Raw genomic sequence first — 20,156 nt, 5'->3', positions numbered from 1 at the left:
CCTATTGCTGCTGTGTAAGTCAGATGAGTAGGCAGGGACTACTCTTCAGTGTGGAAAAGAGATAGTTTAAGTGGGACACACTGGAAGTCTCCAAAATCCTTAGCAGTGTGGTAAAGGTGGATAGGCATTAATTGTTTGCTGTCTCTTCCACACCAAGAAATCTAGCTTTGAAACTCACATGAACTGGGTTCAAAAACCAAGAAAAAGAGGTGATTCTTCATGCAACAGGCAGTAGAAAAGTGAATCTCCTCTTCAAAGGAGTTGTGGATGCAAGTTTACGTGGGTTCCGGAGAAAAGGGGACGAGTAATTAGAAGCAAGATTTGTCGGGCTCACTAAATTGACAAACTACATCAGGCTCAGGAAATATTGAAGATAAAATCAGCTGAAGACTGAGAAACCATAAGGCAAAAATCTACCTACAACAGGCTAACTGCACCCTCTGCCAAAACCAGTGTAGTCATTCTTATGTTTGATCCTTTCCTCTTTCTTATGGTTCCTCTTTATACCCTCTCCAACTGAAAACATTGGAATGTTGAAAACATTGGAAACCTTCCTGTTTATTTGCTTTTTTTTTTTTTTTTTTGGTTCTGATCTTCACTTAAAACCTTTGGATAAAAGTTGACATATAAAACTAATGTCATGCTAGAAACAGCATAATTATCATGAATGCCAAATGTCTGAATTAGAACAAGCTGACATTCATTATAAAGCGTCTCAAAGATTAATGAAGCTTAAGGAAAGAAGATGTTACTTTTTGAACTGATTAAAAAATAATAAGTTTGGCTATATGTACAAGTGTGGCTTAAGTCCAGCATGCCACAGACACAACACATTCACCAGRTAAAGTCTGTTCTTGTTGAACAAAAATTGATAACTCAACTCTGCACAAGGTTAAAGATTGTATTTTAATCACAGACTGAAACATAATGGTTTACAAAACTGATGGTTAGATTTAAAACCAACCACGTACATCTTTCTGTGGGAATATTCCCCACACACTCTAGCAGATTAGGGGTTCAAGTGAAGAACAGAGCTGTTCATGTTTGCCTTTGGGACTGAACAGTGATTTCCAGGATGATGACTGATGCTTCAAGAATTCACCTAAGATGGTTGTCGCTATATTTCATTTACCCAGCTGGAAGTGGCTTGTTCTAGGGAACTCTGCTGGATTCATCAGAAATTCCAACCATCTTGCAGCTTTCTGTCCAGAGCCTTCTCTGCAGCTCCTCATCATATGTTACTTCAGCTGATTTTGTCCTTTCCTCATTGTAAAGGTAGCAGCCACCAACTCCTTCCACCTCAGGTGATACTGCTGCATAGATGGTTGTAGAGGCTCCTTCCTCTGCAGTCTGCAGAAAACAAAAATAAATTCAGGTGAGACAGGTACAATACAAGAATTACATTTCACTGTAGGACCTTAGCAATGACAATCAGTTTCCCTAGTTTTGCATCACACTTGTGCTCCCTATGCAAACCTCAAGATGGCAATGATAAAAATGCCACCTATCCAACTGTCTGAGCACAGTCCATTTTTAGAAAAGTACTATTTTGAGATATCTTAAACCCACAGAACTGGTATGTGGAAAGTTCTGGTTCATTTTCTTGAGAGCTAGTCAGATAAACCATACAAAGTAATTGATTTATTTTTCACMGTTAGAGCTAGTAAACCCAAAAGCAAACACATAAATTAATCACAGTGTAATTATTCATTTTGCAAGGATAAAAGGCTCTGTACTCTGTTTGAAGAAGACGAAGGTTTAGGCTGTACGTGTAATGTGCTCATTGTRACAGTATGATATGAGCAAAGGACCATGAAATCCATGACAGCAAATTAAGATTCTGCAGTTCAATCCAAGCAGGTAGGTAAACCAGGAAATTGCATTTTACACAGGGCATAATTATCAGGGTTCTGCAGTGTCTTAAAGCAAAATGGTTAAAGTTTTATAATGTATGATATAACATGAATATTAAACGAAAATGAATAAATGAATAGCTGAGAGTCATAATTCCTTTCATCCTGGGGATATCCAAAACATTTCTATTTTGCATTTAGAAGTACCACACAGCTACCACTGAAATTATGCCAATGGAATATTTTTTTCTTTCATTGAAGGACATATTTGCAATACAACATTTGATATGTTTTGTCTTTATCAGTGATATAATTGTGATCAATGTCTACTAGATAATAATGTGTCATTTTACAATCTTTGCAATATCATTCTGTGAGTCATTAACAGTAAAATGCTGTTCACAGCTTTGTCTGCTGCACTTGACAGGATGTCTTTTCCTGAAGAACTCATTTGATGAATGAGACAGTATCGAATAGGTTACTCAATGCCTAATTAAAAAAAAAAAAAAAAAGTAATTTGAAGCTTTTTTTGACAAGGTTGACCGAATTTTAAAAAGAAACAACTAAGTCTTCTATTTTACCACTGTACAATAAAGTACACTGTACGACACAGTATATTAGGAATCATTAATTTATTTGATGCATCCGGCACTTGGCATATCTCTGCTTCCTACAGATAAATCAGAGCCATGTCAAATCACACGATAAGGTACTGTGAGCCAAGTAGAGTGCTTGCGGCAGCTGGGCAGAGCAGAGCACCCCCGGGGCACTGCGAGCCGCTGCCCTTCAGCACAGCGCGAGAAGCCAGGTCTAGTGGGGAGCTGGGGACCCACATCCCCAGCCCTGCAGCAAAACCCTGCAGATCACCCTTTGCCGCCACTGCCTCAGGTAATTAAAAGGGAAAAGATTACTAGTAATATTTACGCAAACGCCTGACCTTGAATTCAATTGTAAAAGTTGCAAAAATAATCAGAAAAAAATAATGCAAATGATTTACCAATTTACCATGAAAAGCTTTAGTTTCTACAATAGAAAAACCTCTGCGTTCTAGGTCCATTCCTCGAAACATGAATTACTGAAGCAGCAGCTTGCCCCCACTGAAGCACTTACATGCACAGAGTTCCATTATGTTCTAATATGAATGCTCCACTGGTTACATGTTAAGTCCCTGTCCAAATGTGTTAAAGCTGAAGGAAAAACTACTGATGCCAATATTCTGCAAAGCAAGGTAATACCATTATTCCCACAATGGCCATAGAATAGTCAGCTTTTATTACCAGTTACCACACAAAGACAGCATTTCCTATTCCAAATACTGTCTAAAGAAATATGATAGTAAAAATATCAAAATATCAGCCAGTATGTTATAAGAAAAAAAAATCAGGCCCAGGTAACTTTGGGAATATTTCTTTATTTTTAAGAAGATAACTATACTGTGAGAAACTATCTGAAAAAGCAAAATGCCTACACAAGTACTTCTTTACCTTACTTTACTACTATTACTTTACCCTACTTTATTTTATGAAAAACAGTGCTATTCACATCCACTATATTATTTAAGCAACATAAAGCTATGTGCTTTGCAGGATCACAATGACTCCAAAGCTTCTTTCTCAACTAAATATGTTCTTATAGTGGCTGTATCATTATCAGTTATGATGTAATATAAAATATCATAATACTGTAAAGTAGAAGAGCAATGAGCAATATGAAGCATTCATATTTTATACAATTTATTCTGTCTGACTGAAAGAAGGAAATAGTTTCTAAGGTACTGCTGTGCTTTAATTAATAATCTAGTGATACAGTTGAACTATTATCTCATGTGATGGTTCACTGGACATTACGTTCCTAAGTTCAACAGCTCTGGCACATGCAAGTATTAATGAAACATGTCAATGACTCCCACATCGTAATGACAACAGCCCATAACTAAAATGCTTAAAAAAAAATTGTGAGGGTCTGCAGGTGGACTTTGTGAGATTGTAGTCTTTGTCCTTACGAGCAAGTCCCTCTACAATCTCAGAGACTGGACTATACAGACGTTCCTACAGCATCAGAAACATTATATGCAATTGATAATTTGATGGGAAGGATCTCCCAAGATATTCAGAGCTTACCAGGATTTCTATTTTTTGATATGTCAAGTTCCACACGAGAAGGGGATCTATTCAAAATAATATCAATTACGTTAAATAAATACTATACGAGTTGAAAGTCAGTTATTGGTATTATTCATGCTGCTCCAGTGGATCTTTACCAAATAATTTTATACAGCAAATTGTTTCTCATTCTTTGATATAAAGAAAATATAGGGCAGGCTCAGACAATAATCAATGTGTTTAGATGACCAACCTGTGATAAGCCTTACAAATATAGTGAAACAGTCAGTATCCGTTAAAGTCAACTCATGTAAATTTTCACAAGATCTTTGCTTTTCATCCTGTGCAACATATCTAACATGCTGAGTATAAGGTTCAATGCATATTTCCAATAAACATGAGTCTCATGCACTGTGCTAGGAATGTTCTACCACCTCTTGCTAAAAGCGATAATCTAAACACATAGGGGAAAAAAATAATACTATAATACATTAAATAATTAGTGTATACAAATTTAAGTTAAAGCAAAACAATTTTTCCTGTGTAAAGGGGAGCAAAGATGCATATGTATAATTAATTGTCTTATCCCATCTTCTGAGTGCTTAATTAATGCCAAAAGCTTTAATATTCCCTTACTTGAGGATGTCTTCATTGTTTTGGCATGTTTTGTGTGTTCTAAATGAAAGGAAAAAGGAAACCCTGTGCCAGCCCCAGCCATCTGGAGGCACCCACCCATTTTCAGAGGCTGGAAGAAGGGGGTGCATATGCTGTGGTTCTTCCTCTGGACCATGCCCACATCTACTGTGAAAACACACTACATCCACTTGCCCATGCACAATTAGTCAGACTCTTTCCTGAAGTGTTAGATCTATTCCAAGCACATAGATGAACTTCAACACACACACACTCATGTCCTGCCTGCATCCTGCTGTCTACTGGAGCCTGTGGCGCATTTGGGAAGGAAGAAGCTTGAAACAGGTTGCAACCACTGGAGCAATACACAGATATCTCAGGCAGGGAGCAGGATTAATTGTTCTGGTGGCTCCAGCTCCATTCCTGGTTGCTCTCTTTTCTGGGATCCCATAGCTCTTCCTTCTATCATGTGGCTGAACTTGTGGCCATCAAATGGTGAGGGGGAACCCTAAAGCCCTTGGAGAAGAAAATGGCAGCAAGCAGGAGACTACTGCCAAAGCAAAGTACCCATTCCTTGATGCTCACGGTCCCCTAGGAAGAAGAGCTTCTGAGGGCAGGCCAGAGAAATTGCCAGCTACTGTTGCATACTGTGAGCTAAAAAATTCCAGGATGTTTGTCATGATGCTCTGTACAAACAGGACAGTGTTTCAGTCTTTGTGACTTTGAAGTATTGTACCAAAAGTTACAGGTAGACAGGCAGCAATGGTAAGTATCATTCCAATCACAAGGGATACACTACATATTGCCAGATTAAATAAAAAGGAGTAACAGAATAGTATACATTACATATAGGATCAGTAGCATCTTGTTCATGACTTGGTTAGACTTCTTGTCCTAAGAGGGATTCCTATAAAATGCACAATGGTTCTTCAGCTTATGGTTCCCAACTTATTTGTGCTGAGCTTTTGTTTTTTTTTAAATTGGATTTTTGTTTCCAAATCATTATATTATTAGCATCCAACTGACTATATTTAATACCTTTGCCATGGTCAAGGAAAACTGATTTCTGTTTATTTGACTTTTTTCCTAATGAAATTCTGCATCTGTAATTCCTTTTGTTTGTTACAGTATTGACCATGCCTTTTACTTTTACATTTTCTTGCAATTAACTATTTGTTTACAGTATCCTTTAACATCAAATAAGGGTCTGATTGAATTTACATATCTTTGTATTGCTGATTACATGGGTAGGTCATAAAAGAAAGAGAAAAAAGATAGTATGTGACCAGCTCTTTTTAGCAAAATGCAGTCTATATACATGAAAGGCATTATTTTGGCACTATTAAGCTCCAAAGAAATCGCTGTTTTCTTACAGAAGCTTTGATATTTCTCTATATATTTTAAATATTCACCAATAGTAAGTGTAAGTCCTCAACAAAGAATAATTTTGCATTAGGGCCAATATATATTCTGTTCTATGCAAAACTGGGACATGTACTAAAAGGGCTTTGTGTTTTAGTTTTTTTTAAGACTTGCCTGTTAACACAGTTTGATTAATGCATTTTTAATTGCCATATAATCTTGTCAATACTAAGTGCTAATGCTCACAAAATGTGTTAGCTGATGATGGCCCTTCCCTACAGACATATCGCCATGGAATGTCACAGTCATTTAATTTGTCCACTATAGGCTTAGAAGCTTAACTCTTTGGAAACAAAGTGTGTCTGCATCCCTTACACGTGATGATTTTGAGGTGCTTCCCTTGTTAATCACTGTATACATGACCTTCTGACTCCATCTAAATCACTAGCTCAGAGTTATGAGCAGGTGRTACCATCAGAGAGCTTCAGGCTGTACAGTATGTCTGCTGGAAACTACAGGAAATCAGACTGGAAGTAAAACTAGTAAGGTCCTATGATTCCTTTTCTGAAATCCATTATCTTTCCCAGTACCATTTTTAGGGGCTATCAACAAACACTGAGAACATTGCCATGTATCTTAAACATGGTGACAGAAATGGATGTGAATGGATGATGTACATCTACTTCAAATGGTACTGTTTGATGGAGTTGGCCATATGATTAAAAAATAGGCAGTGATACAACCAGTGGAATCAGAGAAACAGGAATGATTACTCTGGAATAGCTTCACCCATGGTTCCCAGGCCCAGTCAATCAGCGAAAACTGGTGGGATAAGATCATGCAATGCATGAGCTAAAAGTGGCAGGGCCATGAAGACTCCTGATGCTGGCAGCTACCCTCCTGAGGTACAGGACTTGGGATGGAGAGATGGCACAGACTCTGACCCATAGAGCAGTCCTCTGGATGGAGAAGAGCATGGCTACACTAACTTTAGATGAGGAAGGAATGCAGCGGGAAGAACAGTTTTCAGGGTTGTAGTGAGTGTTTCACATGGGTAACCTCATCTTAAAGCATGCTGCCATTAACAGGTGAGTTTCCAAAAGATGTAGAAGCCTGCTGTTCAAAAAGGTAATAGGCAGAACAGATACTGTCATATACCAGGATGATGGAGGAGTGAAAGGAAAAAACTGTAATATAGCTAGCCCTAAAAAAAACTGTATTGCTTAGCAAACGGCATGTCAAAACAAAGTATCTGTCTTAGGCTCTTCTGTGGTGGTGCCACAGGTTTGCATGAAGTAGATGGGAAAATAAATGTAATTGTGTAGAAGTTGCTCTAAATGCAATGCCTTCAAAAAATACCATTTTAAGATATTTCTGGAGCAGCTACTTTCATTAAAATATCAATGACTGTACTTTTTCTATTTTTTTTCTCTTTCTGTATCTATCAGAGCAGTAATCCTGCCTCTCAGGCATTGTGTTTGTATTTACGATGTTGCCATTTTGAGAGGTGCTAGAAGAGAGGGCTGGGCAAAGAGGAGAGAGAGCAGGGAGCATCTGGCAAAGCGAATGACCCATATTGCAATTGCATTTTGAGGGGAGGGAGTAAAGGGCCAAAGAGGCAGATGTGCACCTAGGATTGCTGGGCATGCTGGCAAATGGCTTAATGCTGAGGAAAAAAACATGTTGAAACACCCCTATTCATTCAGTTTGTAATGCAGAATATATTAAGAATTGGAAGAATGCCCCTCAGCAGCAATATTAAGTTGGCTGGCTAGGGGACACTCATCTGCACTGGTTTTATAATGGTGGTCCTATCAGAGTCTCATGTTCTGTCACATCCATTAAGTCATGCAGTTTCCAGTTACTCTGGGAAATCTACTCATGGTTTGATGAGTTAAAGGTGTCTTCAGTTTTGGGGAGGTTTAGAGTGGTTGCTGTGTGGTTTTTGTTTTGTGTGTTTTTTAAATGAATGAGCATCCTTCATACCATTCCTGGGTCTGGGACCAATGAGACATATCACTGCCTGGCCATATGTTTTCCAGGTTCCAGCTAGGAAGACACAGCAAGCACTATAATAGGTCATCTTTTGGGCATGTATATTAGGTACTTTTGCCAGAATCCCTTTGCTTTTTAAGCACTGGGGCTGTCTTCATAACTGATTTTACTTATTCTAACATTGTTTTGCAAATGATCGTATTCTTCTGACTTGCCTCTAAATTGAACAACTCTGAATATACAACTCTTTAGGAAGGACAAATATCATCTGGGATCTCTGAACAGTACTACACATATGCACAGTGGGGCTTAGCAATAAAAATGAGAACACGAAATTACCATTACCTGGTACAGAAAAGTCTTTTATCTACTTGTCAGCAGTTAATGGAAAGGTGACACCCAGTCACCCTTACTGCACTGTTTGGCACTCAAGAATAAAGACAAATGTGAAATAGTTTGAAAACTGTCAGAAATGGAATAACTGGGATTGTGCTCCCATGAATATTAAAGCAAGGAAACTTGTGATAAGCAAATTACTTGTGTTCCACAGAGCACTGATTACCATGATCTGTGAACTACCAAATCATTTCAAAAACAGGTCACTTTTGGATGCAAGACACTCTAAGGTGAAATAACAAGCTGCTGCTCTAATGTCACAAGCCTCCCGGTGAAGACATGGGCTAAATGTTCTCAACATTTGCTTTGTAACTTCTGCAGTGTCTAAAGAGATCATTGCTTTGAAAATCTCAGGCAAAAAAAGCAATTAGTTGAAATACTGAGTAATCAGAAACAAAGGTTAGAATGGAAACTATTATGTAGATGTCAGGACACGTCCAGCAACCTTTGATAAATAATGCTATAACAGTTGGTTATAAGTCCAGATAGCATCTGCGGCCAGGACCAAATGTCAGATCCCTAGAAAATCAAAGCTGATAGAGAGGTCTGCAGCAAGCTTTTCAGAGATCTCTGCTTTCACTAAAAGCCTCCTGGTTTCCATCTGTGTTCTCTCTGTCTTCCTATTCTTTTCTATGTATCTCTCTATTATTCTCTTTCTAATTTCTGCCTCAATTGCAGACCGAAAAGACATGAAGATGTTTTACTGAACATACAGTTCTCCCTAGAGACACAGTCAGCACCATCAAATTAATTTCTCTTAACTGCTAACTCAGAGAAAGTGAATTCTTTAACAAATTCATTTCATAATAAAATTCTTTATACTTCGTCTTTAAAAGAGACATAGAAATAGAAATGGCTGAGTTAAAATGTGAAGCCTTTTTCCTGACAATGTTAAGGCTGCAGAGAAATCATTTTGGAATCAGAGATTAATATATAATAAAGAAGCAACACTGGTGAATTAAGAACACAAGGCAATTTTCAAACTACAAAAATATCAAAATGTTGAAGGAAGGGGAGTTTTTAATATGAATAGTTTATGCCTATTCTGGGCAGAAGAGAGAAGCTTTTCCCCGAACATCCTAGAATGAGATGTTGAGAACAGAAGTAGAGATAGCTGGAACAGAAGTAGAGAGAGCTRGCAAATAGCAGTTTGTAACCATGAAGAGTATCAAATACTGAATCTCTACTACCCTCCATCTTGAAACCAAAATTCTTGGGAAGAGATTTCCGAAGAAATTAGATTATCTCTTTGGTCTCCTAAAATTGCCAGTGTCCTACCTGGTGGGCAGCGAGCAGCTAGGTTCCCTGATGGTGGTTCTTGAAGCTGCCTAAAGCTGGCTAACTGGACAGCGGGTTGTATGGACAGCCTGGCACACCAATCGCTGAGCCCTGCCAGGTGTCCCCTGAGGGACAGGGGAGCTGGAGAGACCCAAAAAGCCCAGGAGGCCCTACCTCATCTTCACATCAGCCACTGTGGTAGATGGCTTGGGAGCCTGTAGACACAAGCCCCCTGGAACAAAGGAAGCATCCCCAAAAGACTGTGAGCTCTGCCTTTCATTCACAGAGCCCATGTAGCCAGCAGGCAGGCTTGAATGCCAGATTTCTAATCATTCTTTTGATGGAGTCAACTGTGGAAGGTTTCACTTTGTTTTGTGTCAAAGTGATGCTTTCTGAGAAATTTGTTTTCTTGGAAAATTGCCAAGCAGCTTTACTCTGAAGCTCTCTAGTGGCTCTTCTGTCAGACTCAGAACATGAGCAAAGGTTATTGAGGACAGCTGTGGACACAACTCTGAACCCACCTCTTCCAAAGTAGCTGCTTTGGACTAAGCAGGATATCCTGGGTCATCTCAAATAGTATCAGCTGCCTCCATTTATTAGGCAGCTGAATCAATTCCATTTGGCTGGTCAGCTGAAATGCTTTCTTGGCCCCATTGAAGAGATCRCCATTGGCTTAAACATTAAGCTCACTTGCAGAGGCCAAAATGCAGAAAAATAAATTTAGGTGTCTTAATTTCAAACTGAATCTCATTCACTTAGAAGTACTAGACATTTAACCCCAATTATTTGAATGAAGAGGCTTTCAGATCCATACTYTGCATTTTCTGAAATGAAGGAGTAGAAGAACAATGTTTAACTTTCAGTAACTTTCAAAACAGAAACAAGAACCCAACTTTACATGACTGCTTCATTTGAGTGGAAATTGAAACTGAGGGTCAAAGTCATTAATCATAACTGAATCCTTTGTTCATTTCATCAAATGCACTGAGAAAGACTACTTTGCCTGAATGTTGATTTCTAAGCTCTCTTTGCAGCAGACAGTGATATGTTCAAATTGAGAACTGCGATATCACTGCAGCTACTAAATTACATTGCACTTGTTACTTTACTCAGCTCAATAATAATAGGCAAAATTTGACAAATAGGACCCTGTTGCCCTAGACATTGTATAAACATCTAGTCAGAGACAGTCACTTGCCAGGAGAACATTCAGTCTTTGGGAAATAAGGCAGGCAATAACAGGATGTAAAAGGCAGAGAGAGTACACAGATTTCACATAATGCTCAAGCCAGTTCTGGGAACATAGCACTCTGTCTGGTTAACTAGTCCTCTGAAAAGCATAATATTCTATTGTGGTGATGTCCAGGATCTACCTATTGCTTAAGGAGCCTGAGTTAAATCACTCAGAATTGTCCTGGGTATCTTCATATAATCTGGCATTTTCTGCAACAGCTCTATTCACAGACAGGCAAAGTGATTTACTGAAGCAAATGAGCAGGTCAGGAGACAAGATGAGGAAAGAATGCTGGACTCCTAAATCAGAATCCTAATGCCTTATGCGCTAGGCTGCTATGCCTTTTCTGTGTCTGTAAAATGAAATAAGCAATTTATTTATTTACCACCAGTTCTATGGCCCTAATTACAATGTCATGTGAGCAATTCAATATAATTTTCTTCATTCCTCGATGTAGGCTGATCTGTCACTAAGTAAGAATACTTAATTCCAGTTTAGTATTCATGCTAGAAATATGCTAAGGAATCATCCTGTTATTTATATTAACTATGCAAGGCTTTAATTCTACTGAGTTTTGAACTATCATTACTATCTGAGAAATATAAATAAGAGCATAAGACTGCTCCTCACTCTAGCAAAGCTCTTAGAGAGGCAATCTCTTTGATAGGTAGTGGCTGGAACATCTGCCTCATTTAGTAATGTATACTGGATTTCTTTTAGTTGAAAGCACAATTTAAAAACGAATCGAAATGTGAATGGATCAAACTTAAAAGAAGACTTAAAACAACAAACAGCCATGAGTGCTTTAGAGCTTTAGTTTTCTAATGAATTATCTTATACCAATGTATGGGTCATCTTTAGTTTGTTGAATTCTTTCAGACGATGCCAGTTATTGGCAATCAAAATGAAACAACACAGAAAAGCGAACTGAAGTGTTTACATTTGTAATGGTAGCTGGATTTATACCAGTCCCAGGCAACAGGAGACCTAGTGAGGTTCTAATTGCTGAAGACGATTCTCCTGAGTGTATATACTTCTGAAGAATTTGTTTCTTACCCGCGTATGCATGCAATGTAAAATATCTCTGCTGGCTTTTGCTGGAAACAAAGTTTTTAAGCATAAGATATATGGTTACTTCTGACTTGTAGTCCCCTAACGCTGCCTTTACTCTTTTACTTACTGTTTAACATTTGACAAGTCACTTTGCCCATATATCTTGCTTCTCCTTCTAAGAAAATGAGAACTGATACTCTTATCACCAACTTCACAAGTTTGCTATGAGGTCTGTTCACTTTTTGATGTTTTTACAGCTCTCTGAACTCCTAAACAGTTAAAAGATAATCACAATATAGAAAAAGTTTAGGAGCTACAACTAGATCAAAAAGYGTAAGTCAAGGACTGTACAGAGTATAGACAAAATTGAATAATGCAAAATTACACAGGCCACTGGCTATTTCACAAGCAGTTCTATTTTAAGTTGATACAAAACCTGCCAGTAGTGCAGTTTCTGGACTTCGTAGGCTCTCCTCCCTGCTAAGCAAGCAGCGGCAGGAGTTCACAGGCTCGGCGGATACAGGCTCCCAGCCTAGCTGTGCCTGCCTGCCTGCCGGCGGGCACTTGCCTAGACTTTCCTCAGGGGGAAGGTGTGAATCCCTTCCTGAACAACTAGGTAAACCCTGCTCCTGGGGGCCTCAACGACAGACATTTCTCAGAATGAATCAGTCAGGCCACTCGCTTGAGCCAGTTAAGATGAAGACCAGAAACACACCGGCCGGGTGATTAACAAAGCACACAGACTAACCCCAAATAACTAGGGGGTGCTACGTCTCTTCATTAAGCACATCTTAATAGCATGAAAAAGAAAAAACACTGGGGAAGATTAGATAAATGAAAGCAAAAAATACACTTGTCCCCTCAAATTCTCCTGCCTACGTTGCAGTGGTTCCCTTTCGTTTTCCCTTCCCCTCAGCAGGCCGACTGGCCGGTGGCAGGTCCCACGGTGGACAAGCAGGGCCCCCATGCAGCCGTGCATTTGGGGCCACAGAGCAGCCCGTCACCAGCATAGTTCTTTTCTCCCAGCAGGGCTCCTACACAGAAAAAGAGAAATTGCCTAGAGTACTTATCCTTTCCCTGTGCCTTGCTCCTGGGCTCTTTTTCTCCTCCACTGACTCTGAGCCTTTTCTCAGGACTGAAATGTGATAATCCTGCAGAGGTGGTGCTGGCTGGAATTAAGATGTTTCAAACTGTTCTTAAAGTATGATTTAGCACTGTTCATGTCCCAGCTGATCTAGGTTTCTGTTATTGACACAGTGTGTTTAAATTATTGTTTTTTATTTGCAATATTCCCTGAGCTAAGTGAGTGGAAAAGGAAAGGATAAAACCCAAACTGGAAGACAGATAAAAGTGGCAGGGAGGGATGGAGGCATATCTGCAAATGTATGTTTATTATAATTTCACTTGCTGGCAATTTCAGCATTTAATCTGGAACCATAAAACAAAAATAAACAAACACAGAGGTTAATTTAGGTCTATCCTGAGTGACATCCTCTCAAAGATTGAAAATAAGAAGAATGGACTTATTTTTATAGTTATTTTGGTAAAAGAACAGAAATAGGTAAGAGTGGCTCAGATTTGCTAATCCTATCTTTCCAACAGATGCAGTTAGCAGAATCAGTTCATTCAATTCATTAACTACACATTATAAATCCTTTGTTCTGGTGAGAAAGATAATGTGTCCAGTAAGTTCAAAGTATTTCTGATTAAATAATAAAATCCCTAAAAAATACCAGTTCTCTTCATTTTAAYTCTACCCATATTTCATCTGAAACAGCTTGTAAAAACAGTAAATAAAAAAATTAGTCATCTAGTAAACAAAGCTACCATTTCCCATTTTCTTTCACAACAGAAAGCAAATGTCATAAAACCATAGATATATTCTAAAGCCATACAATTATGGAGCTGTCTACATAGCTTATCTTCTCAGTTACCAAAGATAAATAATAAATTTAAAGGCAAAGGCTATATTCAGTTGCAAATCAACATATCTTAATGCTTATTAACCCATCCAAATCAATCTGTTTTGAACAAAATAACTAAAAATGAAAAGTAGGAATGAATTTGATTATTCAAATCAAGCTTTCTGGTGTGTTGACTGAAAGCGAATATAAGTTCTGTAACTTAAATCTCTTTGCTTAAATGAATCAGTCCTGGGCTCTTAACTGTACTCCAGGGAACACCAATGGTTTAAATTCAGAAGAATCAAAAAGAACATGTATAACTTTAGACAGGCAAATAGTGTCATTTATTTCAATAAGATTAGTCATGTTTCTAAAATTATGTCACTCAAGATCTGAGGCATAATATCTTTTACTATACCAGCTCATTATAGACAGAGGAAACACAACCTCTCAGCCACACAAGCACTTCCTAAGATCTGCAATGTAAGCAATAAACTTCCATCTGGAAAACAATTACTCATGAATTTAAATTAATCATGTTTAATCACCAACAATCTGAAAGAATGGAGGGTTGGTACTTGTAATACAGAGGGGGATATTGGCCTAGGGAGAGGTGATAAAGTTATTAATTTCCAAGGGGGCAGAGAAAGAAAACAAAAGAAGGCAGTCCTTGCCTTTGGAAAAGAAAAAGAAAAGCAGGGAGATGGGATGTACTGAAAATTGTTACTAATAAGTATTAAGACCCACATTTTTACTATCCACTGAAGTTGTTAATTTTAATATCCAGAGTAATTTTTTAAGGTGTTTTGTAAATCTTCATTTTGGTAGCAGATGGAGCCATTAATTTGTGAAAAATGACTGCCCTACAAAGGCAACAACTGGATTTGCTGACACAAATGGTCCTTCCGGGTTCCTGTTTCTTTGAATGATGAAGGAAGTCACAGCAGAAGTATCATGTTGATAGACAGGTGATATGGTATGCTACTGTCCTGTGTGAATGACTAAACCTAGTTTAACAGAGCTGACTGTCCTGGTTCATGTCTCAGGAAGAACTTGTTCAAGTACCAAAATGAGATCATCATCAACAGTCAAATCTCATAGTTGAAGAAGGACAGTGAAAAAAAGGAAAGGAGAAAAGCATTTAATCCCTTTCATATCTGAACTCTTTCATCAACTTGCTATTAAAAAAAAGTAGTGGGACAATAATCTTACAAATCTCAATAAACTCCCTTAAAATTTTCATATTCCTTTCATTTTATTCAATACTCYTTTCTCTGCCCAAAGCTTCTGACTGGGGTTTTGTATACTGGACTGGTTAAGGGCATAGGTAGCTTCCAGCATCATGTCCTGGGATCCTGTACAGAATAACCCAGAGCCTTACATTTGCAGAATTATCAATAGCCAAAATAAAAGCAATGAGTATTAACCTTTTCATTTTATTAAGTGCCCCAAGAGAGTTTCTGTTGTGCTTGTATTTATAGGGCTTTTTGACTAAAAGGTTAGAGTAGTTGCTTAGAATGGGAAACAAATACTGTGAGGTTTTGTGGTTCGATAAATACATGCTGTGGACTCACCTGGTGCTGAGATAATTTGCTTTGTTTAGGGCGCTTGTATTGAACTATACTCTTTAGTAATTCCATTTTGCTACAAGCCCGCATTTTTCTTGAGATTCCAATCAATGAACTATCCCTCTTCTCTCACTGTAATACACTGCAAACAGTGATGGTCCAGATTATTAAACTGTTGTTTTCTGGGAAAATTTCCAGCTGAATTAATGCAGAACTGCGCTGAGGTTTAGTAACTGCTTTTAGCTCATAAAAATAAAGGCTGAGATTTAAGTTGGGGCTTGAAGGCCAGTGCAGACCATGGGAGTCAGGCAGCCCTCTTCCAGTGCTCCCCACCACTGCCCTGTGCTCCCTGCAGCTTGCTTAAAATTCAGCTCTTCACCTGCAAGTCTGCACAATTCTGCAGCCGTCTATTGTTATTTAATACATAACTTTATAGTAGAATTGAATTGTTCCAATCAAGATTAGGAGTCCATTTCTCTAGGTGGCATGCAAAACATGTTTGCAGTCTAAACGCTCACCCGTTTCGCTGCCTGCTCTTTCATCGTGCCCCATGACAGGCTCACAGATAGCTCCAGCTTTCTCTTCACTCCCTTTTCCTCCTCCTAAATTCATGCCTCACGCCAGCCCCCACCCAGTCCCATCTCAGTGTGCCAGGTAGTTGTCCCCTTTCTGTCCCATCCCTCTTTGCYGTCCACATACCATATAAACTACCGTCTCCTCAATGGTTCCCTCCTCAGATCACCCGTTTGTATTACTGAGGTYCTTTCAGAAACTGAGAAGAGCTAAATAGGAGCCTTCAAAGGACGAGCTATTCTGGAAGATTGCTTTTACTGTCTCTGGAGCAAACAACAGCAGCAATCCTTTTGATGGTAGAGAAAGAAGAGGAAGATATCAGCTGAAAGCTTGTCAATACCTTGACCCAGCCAGCTCTGAAAAGATAGGGGAAAAAATGGTACTTCAGGCAGTGAGTCTCAGTGAGYTCAGGCAGCAGAAAACATGGCTCTTGTTAGGTAAAGCAAAATCGCAGTGGGGACAGAATACGTGGTGCAACAACGTGTGGCGGTCCTGGACGCGCAGGCTGCAGGAACGAGAGTGATCAGCACAGGTCTCACAATGCAGGGACCAACAGCACCAGCTCCAGTCCTTCCCGGGGTACCAGCCGCTGCTGCAGCTCCAGGGACAAGCTGCAAAGCCAGCGAGTTTCCCGTGAATGGATATGAGCAGTTTGCAGTTCCTGAGCTTTATGAAGGAGTCACAATACAGAAGCAAGAGCTTCCCAGACAGCATTCTTTTTATATAAAAATAATCTAAACATTTGGGTTTTACTAATTATATAAACTCCTTACTGAAGAAACCATAACTGACCTTTACTTTTAAATCTGTGTTCAGTAAAAGAGGATTACAATCGTTTGTGAACTTTGCAAAGCTTATAACTCGGCTGTGGGAAAAAAAGCCTTAATTTATATTTGTCTGCTCCCTAATAGCCCCTGACAGGCTGTGAAACAAATACTTTTAATTATTTCCTCCTTGGTGAATCTCTGGTCTCATCATTTAATCAAAAAAGTAACACATTATCTATTACACAGAAATCAGCACAATTGGGATTAAAAGAAGAATCATACACTAGGAAAAATAGGAAATTACATTAACACTAAACTGTGACAAATGTGCCTATCTTATTGTAGCTCCGTCCTGAGATAGCAGAATGTTTAAATAAATGAATAAATAAATAAATAAAAGCAAAGACCTTTCCATTTATCCTGGGATTTATAGCTATTGAAAATGTCAGTGTGGTCTCTGCAATTAAAAAATATTCAAAAGACTCCTTTCAGTTATTAATGAACAATATACATCTCTTACACATTGGCGCAAAATAAGTGCTACTTATTTTTTTATAGGAACCACTGATGCATGAAAATAACTTTAGAGCTAATCAATGGGTAATGACTATATTTCATGAATAACACTCCATTCCAAGAAAAAAATTGGCTGCAATTCGTAGACAGTTATTGACACCATGAAGGAAATGAATCAATGCCCACAAGAAATCTGCATGCTATTTAAAATTTCTACTGTAATATTTTCCTTYGATCCTTGGACCAAGTGTAATTTTTCCTGCAATACTGTGAATATATTCAAGACTCTAAAAACTAGTATAAAATGCAAAGGCTAGACTTCTAGTGGATAAGACTAAAAGCCAGCAATGCCATGCCTATTACTGGCATACTGTAACCATGGAGCTCTGGGCTAAGCTCCTTCTTAAAAGTGGCATTTGACAATCACAAAATGATCAAGACCTCTCATTTTATGGGCCTTGTATACCATGGCAGGACTTCAAGTTTTTAAAGTCTCCCTGGTTTCTTCTTTACTATGTAACAGTTTACTGCTCTGAATAACTGGAAGTACAGGAAATGCCCAGAGCAGGAGGTAATGTGTCTCAATGCCTGCTGAAGTCTCCCTGGGAGACAGATTTGCCACTAGCTCCTAAAATGAACTGGTGAATTCCCATTGGCATAATTCTCTATATACAGCCTCTCACCTTGTTTTTACCGCCACCTCAGCACAAAGCACAGGAAAAATATAGACTAATTCAAGGTACAAATCAGAATTCTCCCCTATTAATGCAAGGGACAGAATTTCCCATTGTTCACGTGTTGATGAATACTGAAGATTTACAAAGCAGTGAAGAAGCTAGCTTTTCAGTTACTTCCATGTCTCACATTTGTCTACTTTTTGAGTCACATGCAGCTTAGATGTGACTGGTTTATAGCCTGAGATGGTGCACCTTTAGTTTAGGATTTTAATTGCATATTACTATGCTTACTCCAGTACAAAAATCTGATCTTTATTTAGAAAGGGAATAGACAACTTCATGCTTACCATCAGAGCACAACTACTTTACCATCTGACAACAGTTACAAGCAGCATCTGATTTGAAGGAGAGACTTTTTGAGGGAGAGATTTTGGGGACAGTGTAAAGAGGATGGGGCCAAACTCTTCTTGGTGGTGCCCAGTGATAGGACAAGAAGCAACAGGCACAAACTGAAACACAGGAAGCTCTGTCTAAATCTAAGGGAAAACTTTTTCACTGTGAGGGTGACTAACCACTGGAAAAGGTTGCCCAGGGAGGCTGTGGAGTCTTGGAGACATTCAAAGGCCATCTGGACAGGGTCCCTTGCAAGGTGTTTTAGGTGACCCTGCTTGAGCAGAGGCTTGGAGCATACAACCTCCAGAGATGCCTTTCAAACTCACCTATTCTGCGATTCTGTGAGTTTCAAAGGAATAAATACCCAACCGTGACTAGAAATCATCAGATTTGGGGGTTCTGCAGAAAAAAAAAAAAATTTTTAACCATTCATATAATATAAAGGAGAAAAGCTGTTTGGCTCTTTAAAAATGAGGTGGATTTCTATTCTAGTCTAAATTAATATTATAAAGAATTTACAATTATCTGTAGATGACCACAGCACAAAAACATAACCGCAAAGACAAATTTGAAAGGGAAATAGCACTAAGGTGCACATAAAGTAAATGTTTCCCTAAGCAGCAAAKAGATTCAGGAGCTAAGTGTGCCCATTACACGCTACTCTGAAAATGTACACTTATTTCAGAAAGCTCATTGACAGTTGTTTCTTTTACTTAGGCAAGTATTAGAAATTATAAAACAAGCCTGAAGATTTTTTCAGCATAAATCTCATTTACAAGTTGTACAGAGGTGCTCATGCTAGTAGAGTGCACTTTTGTGCAGGAAAGGAAATAAAATCTGGAAGGTTTTCTGATGTCCTGTGATTGCTTCTGCATGAAATATGAACTAATATAACTATTTCAAAACTACATAGAGTGAGGCAGACACAAAGAAATGGAGTTGGGAATATAACTCAGAAGATATTGATTTTATTTAAAAATAAATGTTAAAATGTATTTATGATGTGAGGAGCAGCAAAGGAAGCTGCTACACAAAGCATGTGAGCCTGAGCACACTGCACGGCCTGCTTCTGGGCTTCCAGTTTAATTTAAAGAAAAGTTTACTGTCATCTATCATGTTCCAAGTGTTGTCAGGAAACCAAGCACCATGTATTTTATCATTAAGAAGCCCCAACARAGAGGTTTTTTCAACACTGGCAATGAAGGTTAGCTGACAGCTTGCCAACTGCACCATAACTCTGTCCTTTCTTCCAATTCAAAAGTATATTAAGCAGATGATAATTGCAGGTTTTCTCATCCATAATCTGCACTGACAATAACAAATAGCAGATGAAAGGCAAAGGATTTTGCTCTCTTCCAAAATATTAAGGGCTTTGTATTTCATTATAACAGTAAATCTCTGTACTTAAAAGTTCTTTAGCAGGTGCCTTAAATTAAAAGTGAATGAATATTACTTAAAATTGCATAATAACATATGTTTAACTTATATACATGTACGGTAGGTTACACTTCTGTTTAATATATGATTAAAAAGTACATTATGTTTTATTAATATAATTTAGTGTATGGAAAAGTTCTTTATTAGAAGGTAACCGATATTTTAACTTCATAGATTTTAGCAAAGAGACTCTAAAACATGCAGGGTACACCAGGCTCCTGCATTTTAGAYTCATTTATTTTTCTATGATAACATCACTATTTAACTATAATAAGAAAATGCTTGCAAACTCTGTTAATAAATATCTGCTGTCAACAAAAGTTTTAAAGAAATATATGTTGATAGTGAAAATACAGAAAACAAAGAAATGAAGTTGCATGCACTTATTTAACAAAAATACCTTTCACCTATCACT

General features: G+C 38.3%; 1 protein-coding gene across 1 annotated transcript in view; it reads right to left on the bottom strand.

Annotated features, from left to right (window-relative positions):
* Positions 1–887: 887 nt before the first annotated feature.
* DHRSX (dehydrogenase/reductase X-linked) overlaps positions 888–20,156 on the bottom strand; it is a gene marked incomplete at its 5' end in the record, with an annotated part of 135,058 nt that continues 115,789 nt past the window's right edge. Inside the window, one exon of the mRNA XM_026071523.1 lies at positions 888–1,350. Coding sequence (XP_025927308.1) covers positions 1,153–1,350 — 198 coding nt within the window. The remainder of the gene's footprint in view (positions 1,351–20,156) is intronic.

Source organism: Apteryx rowi, unplaced genomic scaffold (assembly GCF_003343035.1).
Source record: "Apteryx rowi isolate R43461 unplaced genomic scaffold, aptRow1 scaffold_327, whole genome shotgun sequence".
Taxonomy (NCBI): domain Eukaryota; kingdom Metazoa; phylum Chordata; class Aves; order Apterygiformes; family Apterygidae; genus Apteryx; species Apteryx rowi.
Note: the sequence above shows the minus strand (reverse complement) of the source record. Positions and strands in the feature narration are given on the sequence as shown.